Genomic DNA, 13,117 nt, shown 5'->3' on the forward strand with positions numbered 1-13,117 from the left:
CTTCAATTTTGTTTCTGTCATATTTGTAGGTTATGTTACAATGGTAAGCATTATGTCGATTTATGTTATTAAATGTTGTGAGTTTGTTTGTAAATTTATTATTTTTTATTTTAATAAATTTGAATTGTATTATTCTCGATCAATGTCATTTTTACCAATTTGAATGAAATAATATCAAATTTTTATCGAAACAAAAAAAAAAGTCAGTGACAGATATGGCCGTAGATTAAAATAAATTAACACAAACAAAATTATCAATAAATTATAAAACTTGAAAATTTAAAAACATGGTTATTCTTCTTACCAATTTTCTTAACTTCTTCCCTAATATATCCCAAACCTTAAATCTAAAATTTTTGTTGTACTTAATTTTTTATCTTCACATTTTCTCCAATGTTCATCTTCTATAATTTCTTATGCCCCAACTTTTTCTAACCCCAATCATTTTCTTTCAAGGAGAAAATTGGGGAGAAAATAAATGAGTGAGTACAAAATTTTGTAGAAAATGAGGAAGAAATCATGGGAGAATGTGAAAAATTAGAGAAGACAAATATTAGGTTTATGTTTTAGGAGAAAACAAGGAAGAAGAAGAACAAGAACAATGTTTTTAAGTTTATTGATTTTGAGAATTTTCTCGGGGTTAATGTCATTTTAGTCATCGATCATATCATGAGTCCACATGATATTAGCATCCATGTCACTCACTAAACAGACTTAACATTACATTTAATAGTAGAAACTAAATTGATTGATATTTTAATGATTATACTACTAATTTGAGTTTTTGATTAAATTAGAGACCAGTGTCACAACGCCGTACACTTTAAAAGATTAAAATTGTGATTTACCTTTTCTAAATTTTAAACCACTTTTATTATTTAGTCCAAAAAAACATTCATATAACAAATTCTAAAATTTTGTTTGGGGATTCAAAGCGAGAAAATGGGAAAATTTTGGGGGGAAAAGAAATCCCTTGCCTTATTTGGAAAGTGTTTTTGTAGATAATGATAAGAAAATGTTTATTATGATTACTATATTTTAATTTGAGAGTATTATAAATAGATGAAAATAATTGGAATAATTTATTTTGTATAAACTCTCTAAAATCTTTTTTAAATACATTTTTTAGTTACACCATTTTTGAATTTTGTATAAAGAAGAAAAATAAATCTATCATTCAAGTTGGATGACTATCCTTCTTTCTTTTTCCCTTTTTTCTATGGTTTCTTGTTCTTAAAGTTATGTAAGAAAGTGATTTTATAGAAAATGGCAAGGGAATGCATATCATTAATATATTTTTAATTTATAGAGAACCACAAAAATGATATGAAGAATTTGTATAAGTCCTCCAAAATTCTCATTCAATACAATTTTTGAGTTCCTCAAAAAAGAGAGACTTTGTATTATGAATAAAAATTAACCTCTAAAAACTCTCTTTTCTCAAAACTCTTCATTCCTTGCATTACTCTTTCCTTTTTTTCAAAGTCCTCTCATCCTCTCATTCAAACTCACAAACAAAGCCTAAGTGAATTAGGTCTGAGGCACATATAGGTGGAAAAACCCCAATATGAAAATATGCTTACAAATGTATTATCAATCGCCGAAATTCTTAAGATTCAAATTTAAGTATTTATAAATAAAAATTTAATTATTACCAACTAAACCAACTTATATCAGCATATTTTTTAAAAGAATGTAAGTGAGTTCACGAGAAAGCAAAATTTCTAATTAACTTCTAAACATACAAATATTAATAATCTTATCAATGATTTTGTTGTTAAGTTGTGTTTATTAAAGTGAAATATCATTTGGGTAAAAAAAAAAAAGACTTGTGGATTATAAAAAAATTAATAAAATAATATTTTTACATTGTTGAAGTTCATTTTTTTTGTCACCGAATTATTTAGGAAAATTTTTGAAAAAAATCGATATTTTTCCTTAGTAATTTGAATGAAAATATTGTTGAAACTAACAATATTATTAATTATTAATTAAACTAATTAAATTAGACTTTTTTTAATTAAAACAAGAAAAAATATTTATTAATTAAAATAACACTAATGATTATTTTTCAAATATATTCATGGAATTTGAACTCACCATATAGGTTGATTATTTAGATTCCTTGCTTGAGAGTGTTCATGGTAGCTCACCAATGAGGATGCGTGCCTCGTCATCTTATTTGTTCCCGTTCCACAACGCGACTTGTTTTGGCATCGTCCCAACTTCGTGATCATTTCGTACTTGATTTACTTATACTATTCCACCACTCAACGTCTCAACCAACCACACCTCATTCTTAAGCTTAAACCAACAACAATTTGACCAGGGCTTTAAGGCTCTTTGCTCTAATTTTATAAGTGGAAAACTCTATAAGCTCTTAAGTCCCTTGTTTCGTCCACATTTTGCCCGATGGAGACCTCAAGATCAAGATCAAGAGAAAAAGAAAAGACCAGACTGTAATAATAATAGACTATTATATGCCAAACAGGCTGACACATCAAATGCTTTCTGCCATACACTTTTTCATTTCAATACATAGTTACTAGGATTTTGAAACGATAATAGGAACTGCATGTTATACAGTATCTTTTTTTAGTTTTTTGAATTACAGTATTAGCACAGGAATTTAGAATTCAATCAATTCATACACTTTCAGAAATGCTATATTGCTAGCATAAGCATCGTGTCATAAAATAAGTATACATGACTAAATTTACTTGCATCAAGTAAACATTCTTTCATTTCAAAAGAAAACAACACGATGTAGAGCATAAAAAGCAAGACATCATTGACAACTTCACCAATCATGAAAATAACAATGGACAAACAATTGCAGGGATACGACAAACAACACATATTGTTCTATATACAACCGAACACATATTAGCTAATGAGATAGCTTGTAAAATAGAATAATAACAATAGCAAAAACAAGAGCTCCAATCACAGATGCAAGGATCCATTTGTTTCTTGTTATTCTACGTGACATGGTTGTTAAAACCTTCTTACTCTTGTCAATAGCATCATCTACCCCATGAAGCTGCAAGGCCAAGAAAAGTGACAATCAACCAGCAATCATCACAGCTTCTACATTGCATTCGTTACATTGAAGGCTAACAATCTTAATCTAACGGAATAACTGTCAAGATTGACTTACCCTTAGAGAAGATAATCTCATGATAATTTCATAGCAAAACAAAGGAGGACAAGAACCATCTAAAGGTGAAATACGAAAAACCATTTGAAAAAATAGCATTCACATATCAAGTACCTTTTTATGAGAGCTCAGGAGAGTCTCGCGCTGCTGGTGTAAATCTTGGAGGATTGAGACACCAAGTTCTTCAGTTTCCAGCACGGTTCTTCGGCTCTCCCTGATTCTGTCACTAGAGTCATTTAATCTCTCTACAGACATAGTTAATCTTTCTCTTTGATCAGCAGCCTGCAACATTATCCTTACGTCACCACCAAATGATAGGTAATAGATTAACAGCATTCGATCTAAGGCACTACTTTCCTTAATAGCTACCATTTTTTGTATTTCAAAAGAAAAAAAAAAGCTACAATTTAAAAAAAATCTACAAAATTCAACAAATATATGGTAATGGGACAATCAGAGAACTGGATATGCATTTGGAACTGCAATATTTATCATCACAAATGCAATTGATTTAAAAAATCTTCAATTCAAAATACAAGATATGAGGAGGATAGAATAAACATAACCCAAGATATGCACGTGCAAATATCTGCAATACTGCAACTTATTTGCAAGGATAATCACTTTAGTTGCATTTTCTCTTCATTTAGTTCTTCTTTAGGTAAGAATCATAGTAGCTACATAACCTTTTCATTCAGCACTCTAGTTTTGCATGCATAAATTTTTCTGACGAAATCTCATGTCAATTCAAGTTTTTGTGATCTAAATTTTAATAGATATTTGTTTGTCAGGATAACTCAAGGAAATGAGAGCAAATTGAGAGGAATGCAACAGGAATTAGAGTGTAAAGATGCCCAAAAGTGAGTGCAATTGTGCTTGATGCATGAAATAGAAGATTCAATTATGAGCGTTGGGCGCAATTAAGCCCAAAAATCACGTGGTTTACCCATATGACCAGATAGGTTCATAACTGAGCATACACACACACACCAAAAACACTTTGCTGCTAGCAAATTCCCTCGCCCCTAACAAATTAACAACCAATATTTGTCTATAAAAAAAACTACAAAAAGACCATAGTAAGTTAAACATCAATAAGGTTCGCAATTACTACAGAGTGAAGGATGGTAGGACTAGGTTCCCCTGATTGAAACTGGGTTTTAGCTCACTAGAGTAGAGTTCATCCACCTCATTGGCCTATTGGGTTAATTGCAAACTTGCAATGATGGGTTTGTTCATCTTTCCTGATCCATGACTTAGTTTACGATAGGACTTGCAAATTTAAGGTAAGAAACAGAACTTTATTGAACTGGAAATGGTGAGCTTGAAGCTCTTACAATAGTGGAAAGCAGAAACAGAATTGGTAAACCAGGGTTCCATTAACTCCGAAACCAGAAAGAAATCTTTCCCAACCAATTACTAACAACATTTCTGAATGAACCCTAACTTCCCCTCCCTCTCTTATAACAGAAACTCCCTGAATTTCAGGAAATATCCTGACTTACTTCACACTTCAACTGCATCATTTTAGAATTGGACTTACGTGGATTGGGCAAGGGGTTCTATCTGTTTATGCTAAGAGACTCAATACAACGTTGTTCAACTCCTTTGCTGATAGGATCACATTTGGATACTGATTTGCATAGTCAGAGTGCTATAGCATAGAGATCCATGTTTTGTGACTAGTGTAGAGCCCTATCATTTAGTTGTTGCATTATAGGTTTTTATAAAGCATTGAACCATTGTCAATCTAGGCATATCTGGGGGAAATAAGTAATACCCATTATTTTGTAGACTTGTTAAATTATCTTCAAACTCGTGAGTCCATATGGGGTCGATGCAAGTCTAGTTTAGTTGACACTGAAACGATGTTGATACTTAAGTGAGTAAACTCTAATTTAATACTTAGAGTCTAACTTGTACAGTTCTGAGTTAACTCAAGAATAATCATGCATTCATGGAACTACACATAAATATGCCCAGAAGTGAGCGTGATTATGCCCAATGTCAGACCCTCGTCTATAACTAGATGTTCCTAACCGAGTCTCAGAACTTTTGACGTGAAATTGGAGAAATGATGAATGATCTGCAAATTTCTTTCTTGGAAGCCAAACCTTGCGGGAGCAAGAATATTTTTCAGCCAAATCATCTCGAATCCATCTCCTATCTTCTCTAATTCCCTTATTTCTCTTCTCTTCCAATGAGTTCCAAAATCTTTCATGTTAGGGAATGATTAAATCCCAATTTAAACTCTATGAAATATGACTCCATGAATCTCAACTTTTTCAACTACCAGATTTACGGTAATTACTTCTACTCAAGATACTTTATGGAGAACCTTTGTGATAGTTAGTTTGATTAACAGGTCAGGATACTTTCATTCATGCTCCCATCAAGGAGATATAGAAGAGAATAAACAGATCTGACTTACAAACAAATAAAATATGATTTAATCAAAACAAGAAACAAAACTTTAGAGACCATTTCCTTTGTGAAAACATTTTCTGTTTTCATATTCTAAAATTTGTGTTAATTGTACTCGTTAATAAGGAGGTAAGAGACTTTTGAAGTGAAGAGTTGTCTACATTTCTAGAAACAATGAAAATGTCGGAAAATTGTTTTCATTATTTCTTGAAATGAATATACATTAACTAGCATTTCATTTTATCTCCATCACAATTGTTTACTTCAAGAGTCTCCCGTTAAAGGTAAAATGAACACAAATTTTAATAATTGAAAACAGAAAATGTTTTCACAAAGTAAATAGCCCCTTATTTTCCCAATTTGGAGCTCTGAAAGACTCTAACCAAAAACAAGAAAGCCACAAGCTTTCTTCTTTCATTTCAAGAAAAATATGCTATGAAGTATGAGTAATATATTCCAGAGTTCCAGATATACCAAATGTGCATCTGCCATTCTAGTCTCCAACAAATCATCTCTGGCAGCCTGCTCAGCACTGGGAGATGTAATCCTTTTAAATTCTTTTTTCAACTTGTTTAGATCGGATTTGTATTCCCTCAACTTTGCAAGAAGCATTGCTTTTACACTTGGTTGCAGACTTCTTGCCTCAAGGTCCATCTTCCGAATCTAGGGAGACAAAAGAGAGAAATAAAAATCAAATAAAAGATAATAAGTATAAAAGTAAGACCTGAGATATAAGATGTAAGTAGAAAACACTTCAACATTGTACCAGAACATCGGCATCATCAAGTCCAGTTTTGATCTCAGAAAACTTCTGCAGCTTCTCTTCTGAAATCACAACGAAAATTCAGTAACTGGATTTAATGTTGAAAGTAAATGATAATGACATATTTTTATGTCAATCAGTCATAGAAACATGCTCAGAATAACATTTGACACCCAGAAATTGTTTGTTTGAGAATTAATTTCCAATGAGTAAACAGTGTTAACATAAGAAACATATGACCAAATCCATGTCAATAAGGATCATTAGACTGCATGGAAGCAACAGTCAAACATAAGTCAAGTCCATAGTTACCAAATACAGAGTACTCCTCGATATAAGTTAGTTGACCAAGTATACGGCACATGGGCATATTGGCATGCTAATTGATTAATTCGCACTCTTTCAATATCTTTTGAAAAGTTCAATAGTAAATAACAATAATACAGATGCTTTTTTTAAAAATTTTAAATAATAATATATTTATTATAAATGTAAAAAATTATGTCTAAGTAACTAAGTATTCCCTGCATGTGTTCCCCAAAGAACCAGAAAGAAATGAAATGACTCATGTGATGCTCCTGACTTCTTGGATCATAAGTTGATAACTCGGCTATCCCATCACCTTGACTGAGCTTAACTAACAATCTTAAATTCTCTAGTGTCTACCAATTTCAGCTGTCACCTAAATTTATTTTGATTATGTCCCGTAAGTATAATTCAATTGGTAGCTGCAAGGACATAGATAGTAGAGGCCTAGGATTGAACTCAGGATTCTCGACTTCTCCACACTTAAGGTATTTGAGTCTAGTCACTGGACTATTTGACAAAAAAAAAAAAATTGGATGACAACAACCGCAAATCAGAACGAGTGTCCCAAATCACAGTTTGGAGGTGTGTTAACATAATTAAATCACAATCTAGTTGCAACCGTTGAGTCCAAGAACATGCCGAGTTCCAGTGATATAATTAACTCAAATGATCAAACCAGTAATATAATTAACTCAAATTATATAGCAGCAGGCACAAAATTCAAAAACAAAAAATAATGAAATTTTTATTTTTAGCCACCTCTTCCAATTCAAAGGTTTAAATATGATTTCAATTTTAGTCTATGCAATTATAACATTGTTTTATTTTAAGTGGTGCAATTTTATTGGGCCACGGAGCACGTTAGGGACTAAAAATAATTCTTTTTAATTTGCAGGACTGAATCCAAACAAAAAAAAATTCAGGGACTAAAACCAAACACACTATAATTGCTTAGACTAAAATCATATTTAAGCTATCAAAGGATTTTCTAACACAACAAATTTTTAACAACAATAATAATCCCTATTTCCTCGCTCATATCCAATGCAAAGACAAGAAACAAAATCTATTACACAATTTGGCACCAATCAGATTCAGAGACATGAAAAACAGATAAACGACAATGATTAAGTTTGAATTGAAAGTACCTTGATCAGAAAGAAGAGAAGTGGAACTGCATTTGCGAGAGAGATTAGCAGAGAGGTCGCAGTATTGACGCTCGTACCCTTCGAAAACTTCGCTCATCTTTGCTAATTTACTGTGAAACCCTTCTCAGAAAGAAAGAAAGAAAGAAAGAAAGAAAGAAAAAAATGAAATTCGAAAAAAATTGGAAATGAAGGAAAGTCATAGTGTGGTAAATTGATTAAGATTTTACCTTAACTTGGATCGAATGGTACTGTGAGGGATCTGAAGTGAGGAAGATTGAGATTTTGGTTTCTACTGTTGAGGAACACTGAAAATGGAAAAGAAGGGAAGGATCGCGTGCGGTTCGGACACTTTAGGACTTTTAGTCTTTCATGCTTTGGCGGTTTCCGGTTGCCGGTTGCTGATGGCCTTAGGTTATACAAGTCAGCACTCAACCAATTTCTTTGAGGAAGGGAGACTCAAATCAAATTCACCTCCTCATTTTGCAAAAAGTAAAGAAATGGCATTTTTTTTTTTAAGAAAAATTAAGTTAAAGTGTTTAACTATAGTTAAGGACATCTCAACTGTGTTCACTAAATTTATAATTATTTGGTTTTAGTTTGACTCAATAATTGAAAGAAAAAAAAAAGGGATAAGAACTAAAACTCTTGAAAAAAGAAAAAGTAATATCTAAATGAAATTTAGATGGCAAAAATATAACCTTGAAAGAGAATAACAAAATATTATGTGAAACAAAAAAATCATGTATATTTTTCTACAATTTATGTTTTCTGTAGTCTTTATTTTTAAGCTTCTAAAAAAATACAGGGACTTGGCTACACAAGCTAAATTTAATTTTTATTAACTTCTAATTAAGCCGAATTTCACTCGACAAATATCACATACTGCTAGACGGGCTAAGTTTTGAATTCTAAACGTCAGATTTATGCATACACACAAAAAAAGCCAACCAAGTTGCTGTCATTTTCAGGCAAAAATATGTAGTTTTCTAAAGTGGTTCACCTGTTTTCGAATGGCGTGTTTGTTATTCGATTATTGATTGGCAAGCCAATATGCGAAACATGCATTTAAAAGAATTTTGATATGGATCTTGCACCATTCATCAATTTTCCACCTTATATTGTTTTCCCTCTTATTTGTCTATATTTTTGCTTAGTTTTCATTCCTAACCTAATATTTTCTTGGAGTATTTTTTTGCCACTATCATTATAGCATCAAAAAGGTCTAGAATCTCCACACACACAAAAGTAGTGGTGAAGGAACTTCCAGTGAAGTGGATAATGTGTTCTTGTCTTCAGTTCACATAGAAAGGTATTACGATGTTATCCTTAAATAGGACTTTAATCCATAGAGGAGTTTTGCTTTAAACGAGTTTGAGTATCTTAAGATTCAAAAAAACTTAAGGGGAAGAAAGTGGGAGCATTTTCACTCCATAATTATATCAATGCAACTTAGGGTGATAAGGAAGTTCTATGTGAACGCCAATGTGCCACCCATTAAGAGGATACATCCAAATGTTGAGAGAAAGTTTGAATCAATGGTGAAAGGGAAAACATTATCCTACGACTCTAAAGCCATTACTCAAATCTTGGAGATTGATTTTAGGCAAAACTGCTCACTGAGGGTGTGTTGAAAATACAAAGAGAGCAACATTGATTACAAACGAGATTCTTATGGGGTTATGTTGGTTGGGTAATGTAAGGAAGGATTATGATTCTTCCTTGTCCTTTTTTCCCAAGTGTCTCTCGAATGTTGATTTGAAACTAGTGGAAAACTTGTGATGCTCCTTCTTTCACCAGACTATCAAATACTACTCGAATATGTCTTAGGTGATCGTGAATAGGATTGTTGAGGTCCCATCACTAATGAAGGGACAATCAATCAACGTGGATACCTTGATTGTCAATGATATTAATGTCTTAGCTTAACATCCCACCAACATTTTGACGCGTGCTTCGATCGTCTACCGTTTGTGTGAGGTAGCAAGAGTTGAGAACCATACAGGTTGACCCATTATTCCAAGTTGATGATTTTGTAGTACACAACAACTTTGGGTTGGATTAGATGTTAGAACCAGAATGGTTTGGAGAAAAATTTATTACCTTGTTTTTATGACAACAAAAGGTAGTTTGCGGAACAATTTAATACACTAATAATTTAATTGAGTGTACAGAAAATAAGCTAGAGGAAGCGCGTCTACTAAAAAATACCACCATAGAACAGGTTAACACCCCTCTAAATTTATTATTTAAAATAATTAGAATCCATAAATATTTCTTTTAGTATTAATTTATGTGTGATAATTATTTGTCTTACTCGAGTTATTCTAGTTGATAAAATTGTTAGTAAGAATTATTTAATCAATTGATAAGATTATTTATATATATTATATGTAGATGAGTTTTTTTTTTTTTTAGTACAAGAAGAATTTGGAGTAGGGTTTGTGGCTTGGTCTAACTCAACCCACATGAAAGAGTAGAAAATATTTATGGTTAATCCACTTTAGGAAAAAATAATAATAAATAAAATAAAAGGAGGAGACAAAGTTGTTTAAGAATCTAGAAAATTTGATATTTATTTTTAGAGAAAAAATTATGTCTTGAATGCTTTGACCAAATAAATTAGGAAATAATAGTTCCCTCTTAACTCCTAGCTCAAGCCCTCTCTCTCCCTTACCCCTCATGTGTGGCGAGATACATTAACTTCCCCTACACACTTCTATAACAATTTAATTCACTTGATTTCAATTTTTTACGATCAAGGTTAACATAAATAAAAAATTGATTTTTTTGTCCCTCCTATTCTCCATTCAGGCCCAACACCATCTACCTACCAATCTCCACTTTAATTTGTCCCCTAAATCCACAATCTTTCTATACTCAATAATAATAAGTAGAAAAACAAAAACAAAAAAACTGAACTCACAAACCTTTTACACACAAGATTTTGTAAATAGAAAGGAATACCGAAATCCTACCCACCATTACATTCACACCTCATCTTTTTCATGCATCAAAAGCTTGAAACTTCTTTTTTCCTTGCAAACAACTTCGTGGGCTTAGAGTTTGTACTAGGATGAAAAACGGCAAAGCAAAGGGCTTTTTCCCACACAAATTATAGTTAGACCGTTGGTTGGATATCATGAAATAAAGATTTGTGATTGCTTGTCTTTTAAAAGGAATAAATGTAGACTACTGGATTAAAATAATAAAACCCTAATTTTTTCATTGAGTTCGATATGTATTATATGATTTTTATGTAAAGTATGAATTTATATGTTATATGTGATAAAAAATTTAGTTTCTATGATGAATATGAAATAAAGTTTGAATTTTTATGTTATATGTGTTAAAATTTTAACTTTGATGACGTATATAAGTTAGAGTTTGAATTTTCATGTTATATATGCTAAAGTTTTAAGTTTTATGGTGTATATTAAATCAAGTTCCGATATTTAGGTGTATGTGGTGAAAGTTGTAATTTTAATGGTTATTTGTCTATTAATATATGATTCGCATGATAAAGATGTGTGGCATATGATATTAGTGATTTGTGAATAAGATGATGATTTGAAAAAAAATATTTTTTGAATGCATATGACATGACATGTCTTAGTTGGGTGTGTGGGAATATTTATTTTTGATAATGTATCATCATGTCATGACATATGCACATTCATTGAATTTGTCTTAGTGGTAGGTTTATATTTGAATCATATAGTTTTAAGAGCATGCATTATGCGTAAGTGCATATGTTTTTGTTATACAATTTACCAATTTGCGTTTTTTTCTTTTAAATTGGAAGTTTTTACATTTATATTTTTTGTGTCATTTTTTCATATGTTTAGATTTGGTTTGATGTTGATGATGGCAAAAATCGACCCTTATAACAAAATTTTAGGTACTAATGACTTCGAAGAGATTCAAGAATAATTGATAAATATTGATGAGCGGCGAACGTGGGACAAAAAAGCGTTTTCAAGACAAATTTGTAATAATAAATTTGTCGCGATATCTCTAAGTTTATTTTCAATATTTTGTCACCAACTTCTAAAAGCACAAGAAATACGAAAGTGGATTTCCTTCCGTTAGGAATAATTGTTTTTACTTTGCTTTAGCCTCTGAATAAATATTTTCTCGAGAATATTAAATAAATGTTTTTGTTACTAATTATTTAAATAAATAGTAATTTAAGTATTCTTACTTAAAAAAAATTATCATAATTTTTCTAAACAATAAGTAATTTTAAGTAATGTTTTGGATTCAAAAATTTGAGACGTCACAGATACTACCAAAGAAAGTCACAAGAAGAAGCAAATATATCAAACGAAAGGAACAACTTGTACCTTTCGTTGTGTTGAACTGTACATAAGAGGAAGCAAACGGATCAAGAGGAAACACAATAAAAGGATAGATCAGAGGAAAGGTACAACGTGTGTAACACCCCGATTTTTAACAGCGCGAGTGTATTTTTTTTTTCTTTTCAAAAATCAACTAATAAAATACCAAAGCGTAGCGCAAACGACAATTGTCATAATTAATTACATCATAATTATAACCAACTGAAATAGTTTCGAGGCGATAAACCAAAGTATCCGAATATAAAATACTTCGGGGCTATGAGACCTATCAGACATAGTTCATACCTCTGGGGTATTCTCGACAGACACGTGCATAAAAGCACTGCCCCAAGAATCTCTACTTTCCCCACATCACGTCAAAAAATGGAACATGGACCCATCAAAAGAAAAGTCACCAGACATTTTAAGCATAGATACAATCTTCCAAAATGAAATAAATACAATCACAAAAGAAAGACATCTAGTTCTTATACCACCACCTAATCTGATCATGCTACAACTCGGGTGATCTCCACGCGCCCTGCAAGATCCTCTTGACACAACTTCGGTCAGGTATGTCTAACTACGTGACCATGTCCAAGGTTCTAACTGGTAGGACGATCCTAATTCTCATTTGAGGGCAAAACCCAGATTTCCACAATAATTGTAAAGGGTCGCCAACCGAAATTAACAAATATCACTTACCATTTAAATTTTAAATGCACAAAATAACCTTTCATCTTAGCATACTCCTCGAAAGGGTTTTCATATCTCCAAAAATGCATAAACAATGTTGAAAAATGAAGTTATAACAAACTGCACTGTCGTAGCCGAATACAGCTAAGAAAATTAATATTATCAATTATGAACACATAATTAACACCAAATTAATCTCCACAAATTCACACCTCAAGTACACATTGGATATTCATAACATCAATTATGAACACATAAGTACATCCAAACTTAATCAACC

At 31.7% G+C, this 13,117-nt stretch overlaps 1 protein-coding gene across 2 annotated transcripts; it reads right to left on the reverse strand.

The window, feature by feature from the left end:
* Window positions 1-2,628: 2,628 nt before the first annotated feature.
* Window positions 2,629-8,288, reverse strand: LOC101515723 (vesicle transport v-SNARE 12). Of its 2 annotated transcripts, none has more exons than XM_004490059.4 (6): window positions 8,032-8,288; window positions 7,805-7,924; window positions 6,351-6,409; window positions 6,059-6,247; window positions 3,275-3,442; window positions 2,629-3,043 (listed from the first exon to the last, which is right to left on the reverse strand). In XM_004490059.4, the coding sequence occupies exons 2-6, from the start codon at window positions 7,899-7,901 to the stop codon at window positions 2,891-2,893; spliced, it is 666 nt and encodes a 221-aa protein (XP_004490116.1). In that variant the 5' UTR covers window positions 7,902-7,924; window positions 8,032-8,288; the 3' UTR covers window positions 2,629-2,890. The 2 variants fall into 2 exon arrangements, with proteins under 2 accessions (XP_004490116.1, XP_012568296.1); XM_012712842.3 differs by having other exon boundaries at window positions 7,805-7,914; window positions 8,032-8,173.
* Between the last annotated feature and the right edge of the window lie 4,829 nt (window positions 8,289-13,117).

The sequence above is a fragment of the Cicer arietinum genome, chromosome 2, assembly GCF_000331145.2.
Source record: "Cicer arietinum cultivar CDC Frontier isolate Library 1 chromosome 2, Cicar.CDCFrontier_v2.0, whole genome shotgun sequence".
NCBI classification, from domain to species: Eukaryota; Viridiplantae; Streptophyta; class Magnoliopsida; order Fabales; family Fabaceae; genus Cicer; species Cicer arietinum.